This window comes from Synchiropus splendidus, chromosome 16 (assembly GCF_027744825.2).
Source record: "Synchiropus splendidus isolate RoL2022-P1 chromosome 16, RoL_Sspl_1.0, whole genome shotgun sequence".
Lineage (NCBI taxonomy): Eukaryota > Metazoa > Chordata > Actinopteri > Syngnathiformes > Callionymidae > Synchiropus > Synchiropus splendidus.
The window spans coordinates 10,689,258-10,703,179 of NC_071349.1; the positions used below are offsets into that span (position 1 = coordinate 10,689,258).

The 13,922-nt window shown below is 43.2% G+C and overlaps 1 protein-coding gene across 3 annotated transcripts in view; it reads left to right on the plus strand.

Annotated features, from left to right (window-relative positions):
* Window positions 1–5,361: 5,361 nt before the first annotated feature.
* The window catches only part of stxbp6 (syntaxin binding protein 6 (amisyn)), a 60,695-nt gene continuing 52,134 nt past the window's right edge, over window positions 5,362–13,922 (plus strand). For all 3 annotated transcript variants that reach the window (XM_053845363.1, XM_053845362.1, XM_053845364.1), the window contains exons 1-2: window positions 5,362–5,554; window positions 13,444–13,629. In XM_053845363.1, coding sequence (XP_053701338.1) covers window positions 13,476–13,629 — 154 coding nt within the window. In that variant the 5' untranslated portion in view covers window positions 5,362–5,554; window positions 13,444–13,475. The remainder of the gene's footprint in view (window positions 5,555–13,443; window positions 13,630–13,922) is intronic.

Below are 13,922 nucleotides of genomic sequence, written 5' to 3' on the forward strand. Positions count from 1 at the left end.
CAGGACCGACCTTTTAAGGTGGACTGTTAAGGAGGACCACTCCCCATTACTCCAAAACACATCACATGGATGTCAGTCGCTATGTAGAACAGGCTCACCTAACCCCAACCTTTCTTTCACGTGTTGCGCTGCCCACGAAGTCAGGATATGCTGCGTAAGGCGGAGCATGTGCTTCAGTTGAAATCCTAATGCGTCAACATGTGATGCTGAAGGCTGCCTTCGGCGTCAGCATAGGACGCAATAGTCCAGTTTCCCGAGGTTAAAATGTTAGTCTATGGGAGTGAGGATGGGTAACAGAGTCAGGGACGATAGGGAGAGTCTTGGGAGGCGGGCGAGGATGGGCGCTGTTCCACTCCGTTCATGGCTTGAGTCGTAACGTCTGCATCGCTTTCGTTCCTACAGTACTTGCATCTCCTTTTTTACTACACAGTCCCACCTCCTCTGGCTCGATAAAGTCGCCGCAGTAAGATTCACTCCAGATTCGAATGCAGTTGCAAGTGTTGCAGACACACAGACTCTTTGTTTTCAATGGTACGGCAACAAACCAGATGATGGATCTGCATATGAAAACCATTACTGGCAGCTGGCGGAGCCGGAGGATGATGGATGGACAACGTCTGCTTTCAATCTCTGCTCTGGACGGATACGTATTTGTGAGCTTGACAGAACAAGAAAATAATAAACACCAAAAGGTCATCCAGAGGTGAAAGTTCGTTTCTGTATTCATCATAGCTATGATGCCGCTTGGTTGCGGATCGATCAGGAGAGTTCCTCGCTTCAGGAAGTGCAGTTTTCCTATCCAGGTGTTTAAAATGTTTCTGGTGCTACACTTCTTCCTAAGTTGTTGTGTGATTGATCCGGTTCCCACCCATCCAGCAAAGGAATCATTTGTCCTTCACTTTCTTTTAATGTTTTTGCAGATGTTTTTTTTTTTTTTTTTGCAAAGAAAAAAAGAGCTTTTTCGCTCCTGTATCGATTTTCCTTCCACTCTGTGTGGAGTCTGTGAGTCCAGGCTGCTGTCGAATTACACAAGAATATATGAGTCAGTCAGCGTCAACAGCGTGTCCAGGAAACACACTTGCAAACACACACTTTTTGAATTAAACATGTGTTGCAGCCCAGTGTGTTGGTTTAGCGCAGCCAAGGAGATGAAAGACGTACTAAACACTGTGTGTGTGTGTGTTTGTGTGTGTGCACTTAAGTGCACGTGTGTTGACAAGAGTGGCTCCTCTGTCAGATCTCCATGTTTACCCTGCACGCCGTGAGGACTTCACCTCACCACTGAAGGAGGAGGAGAGACTGAGACAGAAGGAGCATGTGGAAAAGAAGCCGTGGGTTGAGTTGCGGCTGCTGCTCCGGGGAGGGTTTTAATGATGGAAAACCTGGTGCTGGTGGATCAAGCCGGGCTGGAACTCTCCTGGTGTGCGCCCACACGCACTCCGGTCCTCAGTACCACTGCATATTGACCTTTGTTACAACATTGCAACGACATTTCACTCACCTGCTGAGAGACATACTGCATTATTGGAGTCAAACTGCAAGTCCCATAATGCACTGCAACAGTTCAGCATGTGAGCTTCAATACTCTTCATCTAGCACATCGACAGTATGAAAAAGTTGTTGTTCTGATGAAATAAACACAGGGCAATGATGCTGGGAGAGAAGTCAGTGGCCTGGGGCCGAGGTCTGCGCTCGCTCTTGGACTTTCATGACATCATTGGCAAATTATACGCGCAATGTTTTTGTTTTGATAAAGTTTTGGACTAGTGAGATCAAATGAGAGAACTGCATTTCTTATCATTTTCATCAAGTTTTGGACCAAAGGGGAGGAATTGTGAGCTGCTGAATGCTTTTGTCATTTCAATAAAGTTTCTAACAAGAGGAAAAGTGAGCTGGTAAATGTTTCTGTTGTTTTAATACAGTTTGGAACAAAGAAATAAAATGTGAGCTGCATAGTATTTCTGTCGTTTTAGGATGAAGGGGAAACAATGAGAGCTGCAAAGTGTTTTTGTCATTTAAATAAAGTTTTGGACAGCAAGAGAATTTAATGTGATAGTGTTTCTGTTGTTTTGATAAAGTTTTGGACTAAAAGGGTAAGAGCTGCTAAATGTTTCTCTCATTGAAATAAAGTTTTAAACTAAGAAAAAAAAATGCTTGGGTTTGTTTAATAAGGTTTTGGACTGAAGGGGAAACAGCATGAGCTGATAGGTGTTTTTGTTATTTAAATAAAGCTTTGAATGGAGCTCAGTAGGAGCAGGTGAATGTGTGATATCAGCGCTGAAAATGAAGTGATAACAACATCTGTACTAGCTGTTTGTTTGGTTCATTCAATGGAGTCCTGACAAGGCGGGAGGTGTGGGACACCCCGGACAGGTGGGAGGAAACCAGAGTGTCGGGAGAAAAGCCACACATGCAGAGGAAGCCTCTGACATGAAGAGTAATTGAGAATGTCTTTGTTTTCTCCTCTAAAACTTGTTTCACTCACCACTTTTCGGTTTGAATCAGTTCAAAGAGCCTCGAACGTGTCGTCCGCTGTTTAGTCTTTTTGTTATTCTTAGGTTGAATAGCTTCCATATGTCGGGACTCCAATGCTCCGTCATCCTTCCTCTCCAATCCGCTGTGCTAGCAGAACCAGGCTGAGGATCGTGGCCCGTCCAAAAGCTCAGGTCTGCGCTGCGTTGAGCAAGAATCTTTCGACAGAATTATTGGGCAACCGCTCTTGTTTGCGGTGGAGATGCTGGAACCTGGACTCTCTTTCATCAGAGCGAGCGTCCCCTCCGGAGAGCCAGCTGCCTGAATTCCCAAACTCACCGGGGCAGGAAGCAGCGAATGGCCTCTCAACCCTCTCAGTGTGTGCGGCTCACTGTCTGGAAAAAGTGACTCAGAGGCTGTTTCCCCCGTCAGCCTCCATCCCCAAAACTCCTGCTTCTCTCAATCGCAGCACATTTCGTGAAGGTAAACAAAACCCCGCGCTCACATCAATCAAGTCTCTGCTCCTTCTGCTGCAGCAGATGGTCCGGACTCCGAATCCAAACTGGAATGTGAGCTCACCGAGAGGAACAGGCTTGATTCTGCTGTCACTGTGAATCACACCTGAGGCTCACTGAAGCCAGTCCGACTTGATCCTGAGCTCAAGTTTCAACAGAGGCTCTTGTATTGGTGACGCAATATGACGGTTATTTTGACTGCACCTTTCAGATCCTTACAAGGAACATGAGGAAGTTGCATTTAATATGAAGCTATTTTTTACATGAACATTGAAGCCATTTTTCTATTTACTGCGAAATATGATTTTTCAAAGTGTCAATTTAATGAATATAATTAATTTCAGAACATCACCCCTTCAAATTATTTTACATTTTTACATCAATTATGCATTTATTTTAGGGTTTTTATTCTGAATTGTTTTATTAAAACACTCTTTGTTATGTATAAAAAAAATAAACAATAAAAATATGTTTAAAAAATCATTAATTAAATGAATTAAAAAGCGCCATTTGTTTGAATTTCCTTTCTTGATGCTTTGGTGCTGTATTATTTTCTATATTTTCTATATTCCTGATAATATCTGATTTATGTAGTCCTATCATTTGTAGTTTTTTTTAAACATTACTTTATACATTAATAATTTCTTCATTCACAATATATATATATATTTTTTTCTACTGCTTTAGATATTATTTCTCTTTAGTTATTATAATTGTGCATATATATATATATATATATATATATATATATATATATATATATATATATATATATATATATATATATATATATACACATACAGGGGTTGGACAAAATAATGGAAACACCATAAAACTAAAAAAGCTTTAATAATAAAATATCTATAATATAAATTACTTGTGTGTTTTTAAAAATAGAGTTCCATTTTTAAAACATTGTGCCTTTTTATTTATCTATTTTTTGGCCACCTATTCTCCCATATTTTCTTATAATATCACAAATAATAATCTATTATATATATGTGTGTGTGTGTGTGTGTGTGTATATATATATATATATATATATATATATATATATATATATATATATATATATATATATATATATTATATATATATATATATATAGAGAGAGAGAGAGAGAGAGGGACAGGCAGCCCTCCTTGCTATAAAATGATCTGAAATAAAAATAACATTATGACTGTTTCACATTCAAACAGCAAGATGGAAGTTCAGCTTCTGTTAATATTTACAGTCTCGTTTCTTAACTTGCTTGTTTGAGTAGGTGGTGTCACCAGTGGAGGAAGAGGAGCAGAAGAAGCTCCAGATCCACATGGAAACCCAAATAAACAGTAGCACAGACTCCAGACAGTGGTGTCCGTCCAAATCTGTTGGACACGAAGACGCCGCCTGCGAGACTGAAGAAGTCCATCAGGAGAGGAATGAAGTGCTCTGTGGGGAATTTGGACGGTTCACAAACAATCCAAGCAAAACACTGGCTCCAAACACACACACACACACACACACTGTACTGTACCACCTCCCTGGGAAGAGCTTTGCGCTGGCATGAGTAGAGAAACAAAGGCTGGTGGTCGACAGCTGTTGGCACTTATGATGAACGCCTGAACATTTAGCACAGAGCTGAGGGGGAATGGAAGAGCTAAAAGTAGTGACCTTTGACCTCAGCCTGTGGAAGCATGATGATATATCCTCAGTCAAACAGGAGAGTTTACAGTCAGTGCATTGTTCTTGCTTCGATCTCTTTGTGTCACAGAGAGAAAGGATGCCAACAACAAAATAAATAAATGAGCACAATAAATGAATAAATAAGCACACTGACGTACTTTCATATTCTGCTGTTTGTTACTCAAAAACAGCGCAATAAGTGTGAGCATAAATATGTGTTAAAATATCTAATAACTGGTGTCAGAACATTTTAAAGGTCCTACGTTTCACCTGGGTTTGAGTTGTTATTTTGCTGTATGTAAACAATGAAATGATGCATATAGGAATGCCAGCCATCCCATAATGCACTAGTCTAGAACCCTGTGGCTCTATTTTCTCTAAATTCCAACTAAAAAAAACCCAATATTTCTGATATACATGAACAAAATGTTATCATACAAACATTATTTAATGAAATAGTTTAATTTAAATGTAATGTCCTACGATTATGGATGCACCTGAACGCATCATACTTCGGAGATATTAATTTTTTTTAAACGATAAAACGCAGAAAAGGGGCGTGAAATGAAAGTGTAACCGCGACATTGGAGTGAGCGGCGGAGCAGACGTCAGTGACGTGTCCTGGTAGTCCGCGCACGTAAGTGGCGGGCGGGTCCGACTGTGGGAACCTGCTACTGTTCCCCCCGCCTCCTCCTCCTCCTCCTCACTCTCTCGCGCAGCCCCGAGCAGGCAGCAGGTCTGAGGCCACGCGCGCTCTCCCTCGCTCCTCCAGACAAGTGCAAGTCAAGTGGACGCGATGTCGAACGCGGAATGCAGCACTTCGTCCTGAGTGGAAGAGAAAGCGACTAACAGCTGGAGGAAAAAGCGACGAGGCTTCCGCGGCGTGGGACGACGTGATTCACGTGAGTCCCGCTTCCATTCGGGTCCCAAACACGCGTGTAAGATTCGACTTTTCCGACGTGAAACTCTTGTCTTGGCGCCACTTCGCTGGAACAAGTGTGCGCGCGCCGGAGGGATAGCAACTTGTCGCGGGCGCGCGCCTTCCTCCCATTGAAATATGTCTCCACCGAAACTGTAAACTCCACGTGAAGAGGAGGTGATGTCAACCCAGCTGGACACTGCCACACTGAGAGCCGTGTTGGTGCAGGTCGCCATGGAAGCGCGTGGTGACCTCTGCCCCCTGCTGGACGCGCCAACTACTGGAGATTTTAATGAAACTGTACCACTGAAATGTCTCTTCAGAGATGAAGATGGGAGCGTTTTCATCTCTGAGGGTCTCTTCCGCTCAGGCTGCTGCTTCTCTGTGAGCAGGAGCCAGTGACAGTTGGAGCTCCAAATGTTACCTGCTGGTCTTTCTTCCCAGCTTCAGCAGGAGAATTGATTCCAAACACAGTTGGGAGAAGTCAAGAAGCAGCACATGGAGGGTCTCACTTTGGCCAGGTCCCGTGTTTTTGGTGTTTAAAGGGCGATTTAAAAAAATTTTTTTTTTTTGTCGGGGGGTCAACAGGGCTATAGCTGCAGCCTTGACCAGTGTAAACAAACCATATTTATCGCACGAGAAGTCATGAGCGATTTCATGAAAATCCTGGAGATGAATAAAGTATTTATCTATCTATCCTATATGAGTCACATATTCCTGGGGGAATTTTTTTCTTTCCTAAATCTATTGCATGGAGCGATAACACCACGATGCTCAGTTTGTATTCAGAGCTTGAACCGTGATGTGGAATGTAGCTAAGAAGCGAGCTGACTAAAAAACAAGGAAACATGGGGTAATATAGACATTTAACTATAAAAATACTAGCTGTTGATCATGAGACGTAAATAAATATTACTCCGTCCCTTCAGGTGTCCGGGCTGTACACAGTCGCAGCGACAGTGATCCGGTCATTCATGTTTCTCTGTGGATTTATTTTCATTTAAAAACCTGATAAAGCTTCTGTGAGACATGTTTTTTTCTTAAACACAGATTTCTGGCTCGGAGTAACACCTTCTCAAAGATTATTGACATCAATGTCATGTAACGTTGGTCATGTTGCTATGTGAAATTATATATTTTAATATTCACCTGAGTATAAGTCACAGGAACAGAAACACCTAAAAAAACGGACGTATGATCTGGAAACGGTCAGTAAAATAGATGATGGATGACAAACAATTCTGCGCCACTCTGCTGTTCAAATGAGCGACTAGCTTTCACTCATGAATGATGTATACGTTGAGGACAGTTATGACCAGCTTGTCATAATGTATTGGCAAGTTATTCAGCCATGTTGGCTTTTAATGTTGGTTTGAACTCACATTTGTGTCGCGCTAATGACTTACAGCAGCTCATTAGCGGTAAACCCGTGGTGGCGTTTGCCGGGCTCCAAGAGTGATGAACATCTGTAACGTGCACAGTTTTAGCCCGAGCCGATTTCCCATCTTGCATAACTTGCTTTCATAAGGGAAACCAGCTAATTGTTTAAAAGAAAAAAAAGTTATATCGGTTTCATGCCTTCAAGTCAGGAACAGCGTGTAGTTTCTTCAATCAAAATGGAGGATTACACGGTTGCAAGATGAGATCAGGCGACTCTGCTAGCAAGTATGAAGATAAGAAGAATGAGCTGTCGCATAGAAGACTGGAGGGAGTTGAGTGGGAAGGGTCTTCTGCTGTGTCCTCTAATCCCCACACATGCGCCTCTTTCTCATGCTCACGACATCACTCAAGCTTACGTATTTGACTTTCTGACGCAAGCTTTTCCCATCCATCGTAAACTTTACGTGGGGTGAAGCTGTCGATGTGTAACGTCTAATAGAACGCAGCGTGAAGTGTAGTACACATGCCCAGCCTGTAGGTGGCGTTGCAAAGTTAGCGTAGGGGAACCCCACATGAGAAGTGCCAGCGTAAGGTCCGCTTCTTGAATGTGTCCGGGCGATGACAAAACTTTTTTTTTGACAGGTTTCGATGACACTTTCCACCACACGCAAAACATTTATAGCAAAAGACGCTGTTTTTGATTGTTTGCCCGATGACGTAGAAAAACACATCGTGATTGTCAGACCAGGAAGTGGCCTTTCTGTTGGCTTGTTCAGTCATATGCTAATGTTTCCTGACTAATAAATGAATGTTTCGTCCGTGGTGCGTAATGGTCTACCAAGACGTCCATTCCGATTTTCGTGTGATGCCGAACTAAAGCAATAAGCTGTACATGTCAGCCAATCACGACGGGTTCATCATCACACCAGGAAGTGGCACGTAAACTTGGCAAAAATCGTGATATAAATAAACTGATATAGATGTTTCACAAGTGGTAGAAAGTGCCATTGAATCCTTATATGATGTTTCATTTACGCATTAGATAGTTTTGAAAAATCACGACTTCTATGTGTTTGACATTTAGTACGTATGGATCTGTCCCCGAAGAGAAAGTAAGAATAACATTACGACTATTGCAATGTCATGTTCCGAAATTCTAGTCTAGTCTAACTAAACATTCAGTTACTTTTGGTTCTTGTTTCCAAGAAGTGACATGTTGTCAGAGTCAACAAGCACTTCAGAATTCAGCGCTCATGTCACCCAACACTGTAAATACTCCGCACCACATTACAGCTGACTTTCTCTGTTGTGGGTCAATGCATGGAGCCATTATTGCCCCGGTATATAACCGACTCATTGTAGTGCACAGTTGTTGCAGCGAGCGTCCACTGCTGAGTGCTCTTTGTTGGCCTTCCTCCTGTTTACCCTTCACTGTCTGTCCCTGGCTAATGTTTTATCGCCAGGCCGAACAGTGCTGTCAAGAATGAGCTCGCTTGAGCGTCACAACGGTAACTGGTTGGTCCATAGTAAAATATTTTTTTTAAATAGTCATGCCATCTAAAATGTATTTTTAGTGGTGAGCCATTTGTTTTTAAACATGGCTTGTGGTATTGAGTGACAAAAGAGGGCAGAGAGGTGGTACAGAAATATATTTTTGTCATTGTATCCAAAAATACGTGTTTATCAGCGGTTGTCATTTTTGGCAGTAGTTGTCAGATGGCTGAACTGTTTTCATCCCTTTGTCAGATTTTACACAATATAGTTGTCACAGAGTTCAAGAGTCTCAAAAGGTGCTGTCATTTAAAGTAACAGCATTTTGTGGGACAGTTTGACAGCACATAGATGTATGGAGTAATCTCCAACACTTTACTAGCCAAAATTGAGGCTGTGATGGGATGAATAGAAGAGTAGCGTGAGTGAGTCCTGCTAGCTTTTAGTTTCGACCAATGAGAGACGGGACAGACAAACCATTAGCCACACACATAGCTTTACCTTTTGTCAGGTTTTTAGCGCAGGTGTTCTTGCACTCAAAATAGGGCGCCCTGTTTTGCGTGTTTCCCACAGTAACAGGCTCCTCCCTTCCCAGCAGATGCTTCGACAATGTCATTTTCTTTTGCCGATCAAATCGTGAATCATATCTCGCAAGTTCCAAGAGTCGCATTTCACTGGAAAAAAGTCTGTGACGCAACATGGACGAGTGCTACAAACAATGTTAGTGCCAAATCAGAACAGCGTTAAAGTACAGCGGGTGAAGGGCTTACAGTGGCGGGACACCCCAGGGTTTCCTGCTGCAGACAAGAAGAGGAACAGGAGAGCACGTGGACCGACATGCTAGGTACAAGGTGGTCTAAAACCAACTAAAGCAAGCAGAAGACAGCGCCTGCACTACAGAAAACATAGTGTAGAAACTTGGTGGCAAAAAGCAACGTAGCAATCTTAGTGTATAGGCCGCGGTTGAGAACACTTTTCTCAATCCCCTTTGCATCTGCATGAACTTTACAGTTTCCAGATTCTACAATTGTTTGAGACTGTTATCCTCATGATGTCGACATACATTGGAGATGATGAATTCTTAGGAACACTTTACTATCAAGGTTCTCCACAGTTTCTCCTATGCTGGGAAAAAAAATAGTCTCACATTCTGAGCAAACTATAGCTTTTGAAAGCTGTTGTCGGCCACAGGAAGTGACTAGGAGGGCTGGAATTGGCCCCTGAGCCTTGAGTTTGACCCAAAAGATACTCACAATTTTCCAGGAAATGCATAGACACACAGCACAGCAGAGCAAAGGAATGCCCAGCGGTCACAAATGGAGGCAACAATACTGCTCATTGACGGTACTTTGCCGAGCCGATCGGCACCCAGAATACTGAATGGGGTCCTCAGATTTTTAGATCTCATCCAGCGGTTTATAGCGTACTTGGTATGAAGCGATCTGTACAACATTAACCATAAATGAACATTAAAATAAAACGGCAAATCAGCCTCATAATTTTACATAATCTGCGACGTACAGTCCGACAGAAGTGGATGGCAGGATGGTGAGGGATTACTGTATAGTATTGGGTTTGCGAATCTCAAGTGTCACTCCTCTTGTCTTTTTTGTCGGACCGGAATGCTAATTTTAAGCTGCAAGCCCATGTAGACACTAATACTGTACCAGATATTTTGGTACCAGTACGCTGCAGGTATTTCCGACTTCCCTTGAATGTAACTAATGAGATTTTGGAAGGACGTCGCGCATGAAAAGCCTCTGGATTTTGGAATGCCGTTGAGGAATCCAGCTGTCTACTACTGGCAGTCTCCCTCTGTAACGGCGTGTCAGCAGCCTGTCCTGGATGTTGAAAGAGGAGAAGTGGAAGTTGTCATTTCTGGTTTCAGATAAATGATTCAGCGGGACGGAGGGCGGGAGTTAATGTGAGAAGTTTGGAGCATAAAGGTCCGTGTCGATCACGCATCACACGGGGACGGCGATTTTGCAGAATGGCAGGAAAAATGCCAGGCTGCTTCCCCTGCCAGTCTCTGATGAAAAAGCTGTGCTTCCTCTGCAACCGTTGTTCTGCTGCACTGACGTCTTTTTTTTTGGGCTTGTTTTACAAGCCTTCCTCAAAGGAACCCAAGAGGAACTTAACCCCCCTGGTCATGCTTTGTTGGAAATATTGCAGAAATGATGGGCTCTCTCGCACCGACTCGTGTCTCATCCCATAAAATGGCTGTTTTTTCTCCGACTAGACGGGCAAATATTTGTTTGAACAGAATCCATGATATATATATATATCAGAGTGAGTCATGATCACAGCCCGTGTGCCATGTATTACTCCTAATGGAATAGGAAGCGATTGTGGCCTCAGAATCTATCGGCGGATGATGACGATGGATGGTTCCTCTACATGGCGCTACATCTCTCCTCTGGTCGGGAGCTGCGTCAGCTGACAAATCACTTGGGATGGATGGTCAAACGCGCCAGGTTTTGGCCACTTCAGTCGACTATGAACGCGGCCATCCATCATAAAGTGGGGTAGCTGGAACTGAACAGGTCTTAATATTAAAGGACGGAGGAGAAACTGTTTCGGACAACTGAGTAATATAGATAGTTTTTGTCTAGTCTTATTAATAACCGTAGCCTGCGGCAACTATTCTTCTCTATTGTCAACTTGCGCGGCTGTAATCTACGTGTCAGAATGTGTGGTGTTCTGTAAACACAAACGTGCTGGAGTGGAAATGCATATTCAGCAGTCTCAGCAGGAAAAGCTACTTTTCTTTTCCTGTCACCCTCTGTCCGGAGTCTTTCCCCTGATGCAGCCACACAGTGCCATGCACTCGGACACGCCTGAAACGCTTCAGCGGAAACAAATTTAACAGATGCGGCGTCTCTCAGGTGTCAGGATTCTTCACCCTCCTGCCGACTTTTGTTGTCTGCGTCTGTAAACACAATCTTGTGATTATTGAGGAGAGACAAAACCTTTTAGTGTTAAGGCACACATTTTAAGAAAAGAAACTGTTGTTGTCAAGGCGGCCATCTTAACCATGATGTTTCCTGTCTGGGTTACTGTCCAATAGTCCAATAAATCTTTGCGAGTTAAAACCGCTTTAGTGCGATTAATCGAGATTAAAAATTGAAATCTACTGACAGCCCTATATTTATTGTCCACACTCTTGTCATTTTCAGTGCAGTATCATGTAGCATTTCCAAACACAGCAACTGTCTGGCTCTACAATAGCTAGTGTGTCACGAAAAGGCTGGATCGTGCGTCGGCGGTCACAGGTTTTTCCCTGATTCTGTTGTTACCTCTGTGATATTTGTGGCTCTTCCTAAAGAGCAGGACTGTGATCCTGGAAGTGCGCGACTCTTATGAGTCTTCTGACTGACCACACGACTTCATTTAAGTGATTTCGCAAGTCGTTGTTTCCTGGGAATGAGGCGATAAGCAGCCTTTAAATACACATGCATCAGGTCCAGCGGTGCTCCGAGGCCGTGGGTCTCCCCCGAACTGCGAGAAGTGCACACGACAGCTCAAATACGAATCATAATCTATGCATTGTTGTTGGCTACGTTTTAGCTCCGAAGGCTTCGGTCTGCCTCCTCATTCTGTTTCCTCACACCCCGTCTTCTTATCCCTCCTTCCCGTCATGCTTCACTGGGCCACCTGAGGGGGGATATGCCTTCCTCTTGGCCTGGTGCAGGGAGATGTGGGCAGCTTTCCCTCTCCGCTGGAGGAGGCTGGAAAGAGGTGATGCTGCGGATTAGGGCTTCTGCGGAGAAGAACCCCGCTGGGTTGCATTTCCAACAGACCACAACACCACGAGTGACTTTTGAAAAATTAATCCTGCTTTTCTGGTTTCTTTCTCTTTGCTTTATTCAGGATATACATTGTAAATGTCAAATATAAATATGGTTTAGATAATCCACTATAATGTTTAACCATTTAACTGCTTTTACTAATTGTGAGGTTGAAAAAAAACCTTGTAAAATCACTAAAGAAAGTATTTGAGTGAGCTAATTCCAGTCATTCAGTCCAGTTTTCTAGAATGAATTATGAATCGTTGGCCACTTTTGTGTTGGTAAAATTTTGATTTAAACATAGATTTATTAAAAATGCTAGTTTAACAATGAATAATCCACCAGTGCAGACAAATTTAGTCCCTACGAATGACACTTTTTTATGCAGATAAATGAAACAGGGCTGGCCCTCCGTAAGGCGAACTAAGCAGCGGTTTAGGTTGCATAATCCACCACATATTTCAGATCAAAATATTGATGCAAAATAGAATATTTTCTCTAAGGTTTAAATGATTCTTAAGGCCAGTGCAATTCCGCCCTGCAAAAAATAAAATAGAAGATCGTAACATGGCATTTGTCATTTGTATAGGGTTTTGTGAAAAAGGTTCTGCATTTAAAATGGTCTCAGGCTGGACTCCATTTTTACACCACCGCTTGTTGCATCCGTGTAGGTTTGACAGCAGTGCAGTCAGGTGTTAGGCGTGCGGTACTGTGACAATGATTTACCTCAGCAATCCTTGTGAGCAAATTCTTTATGAGTGTGTTCCGTCTTTTTTACAAGCTCGGCTGCATGAACACAGTTTGTACACTCCACGTTACGCTCCGCTGTGGCTCGTGTTTTGAATGTCTTCCAGAAATAAATTCCGTGCTCAACAGGAGTGTAATAAAAGAAGCCAGATCGCTGGTCTGAGACCTGTGAGGACTGTTTTGAGAATGAAGTAAAAGTCGCCCTGTAACAGTCGAGTCATTTTGGAATTGACTTTTTAGCGAATCCAATCTGAGCACAAAAAGCAGATTTCAACCTGTAGCTGCGCGAGTCATTTAAGAGGCGTGTTGACGGGAAGCATGCTTGACATGGACGTGTGATAATATGCTGATGACTTATGTTTATGGCCTTTTGCTCGGCCGTTTGACCACCAGTCATTAGGGTAATGTGCTTGTTTAAGTGTCCATTATAGTGACCGGTGGTTTCTCTCCTCTGTGTCCTCCCCAGAGTATCATTGACAGCTTCGGCCGCCTCAGAAAATGAGCGCTAAATCAGCCATCAACAAGGAGGTCTTCATCCCTCACGATGAGAAGATGCTGGCAGCCGTGCAGGTGAAGCGGAAGAACAAGAAGAAGATTCCCTTCCTGGCCACTGGAGGTCAAGGAGACTACATGACCTTTATCTGTCTCTCAGGTCAGAGGAAAACACGACACAGACCTTCAGTCATTTGATTCGAAAATGCCGCCTGTCATTATCGCGGGCATCGATATCCTTGTTTGCCTCTCCTGATCAATATCCTGACAATACACCGTCACGCTAATCCCATTTCCCGCCGAGCCGCGGGTCAATCCGATTTTAAATCGGTTAGGTCCATTTGAAAATCCAATAGTTGTCTCACTTGGAAATGGGATTTGGGCTGTTTTCTGACTCCTGAAATGTTGCAGGTCAATTGGATTGTCACCAGTTAAATGAGAAGCGGCGGTAAA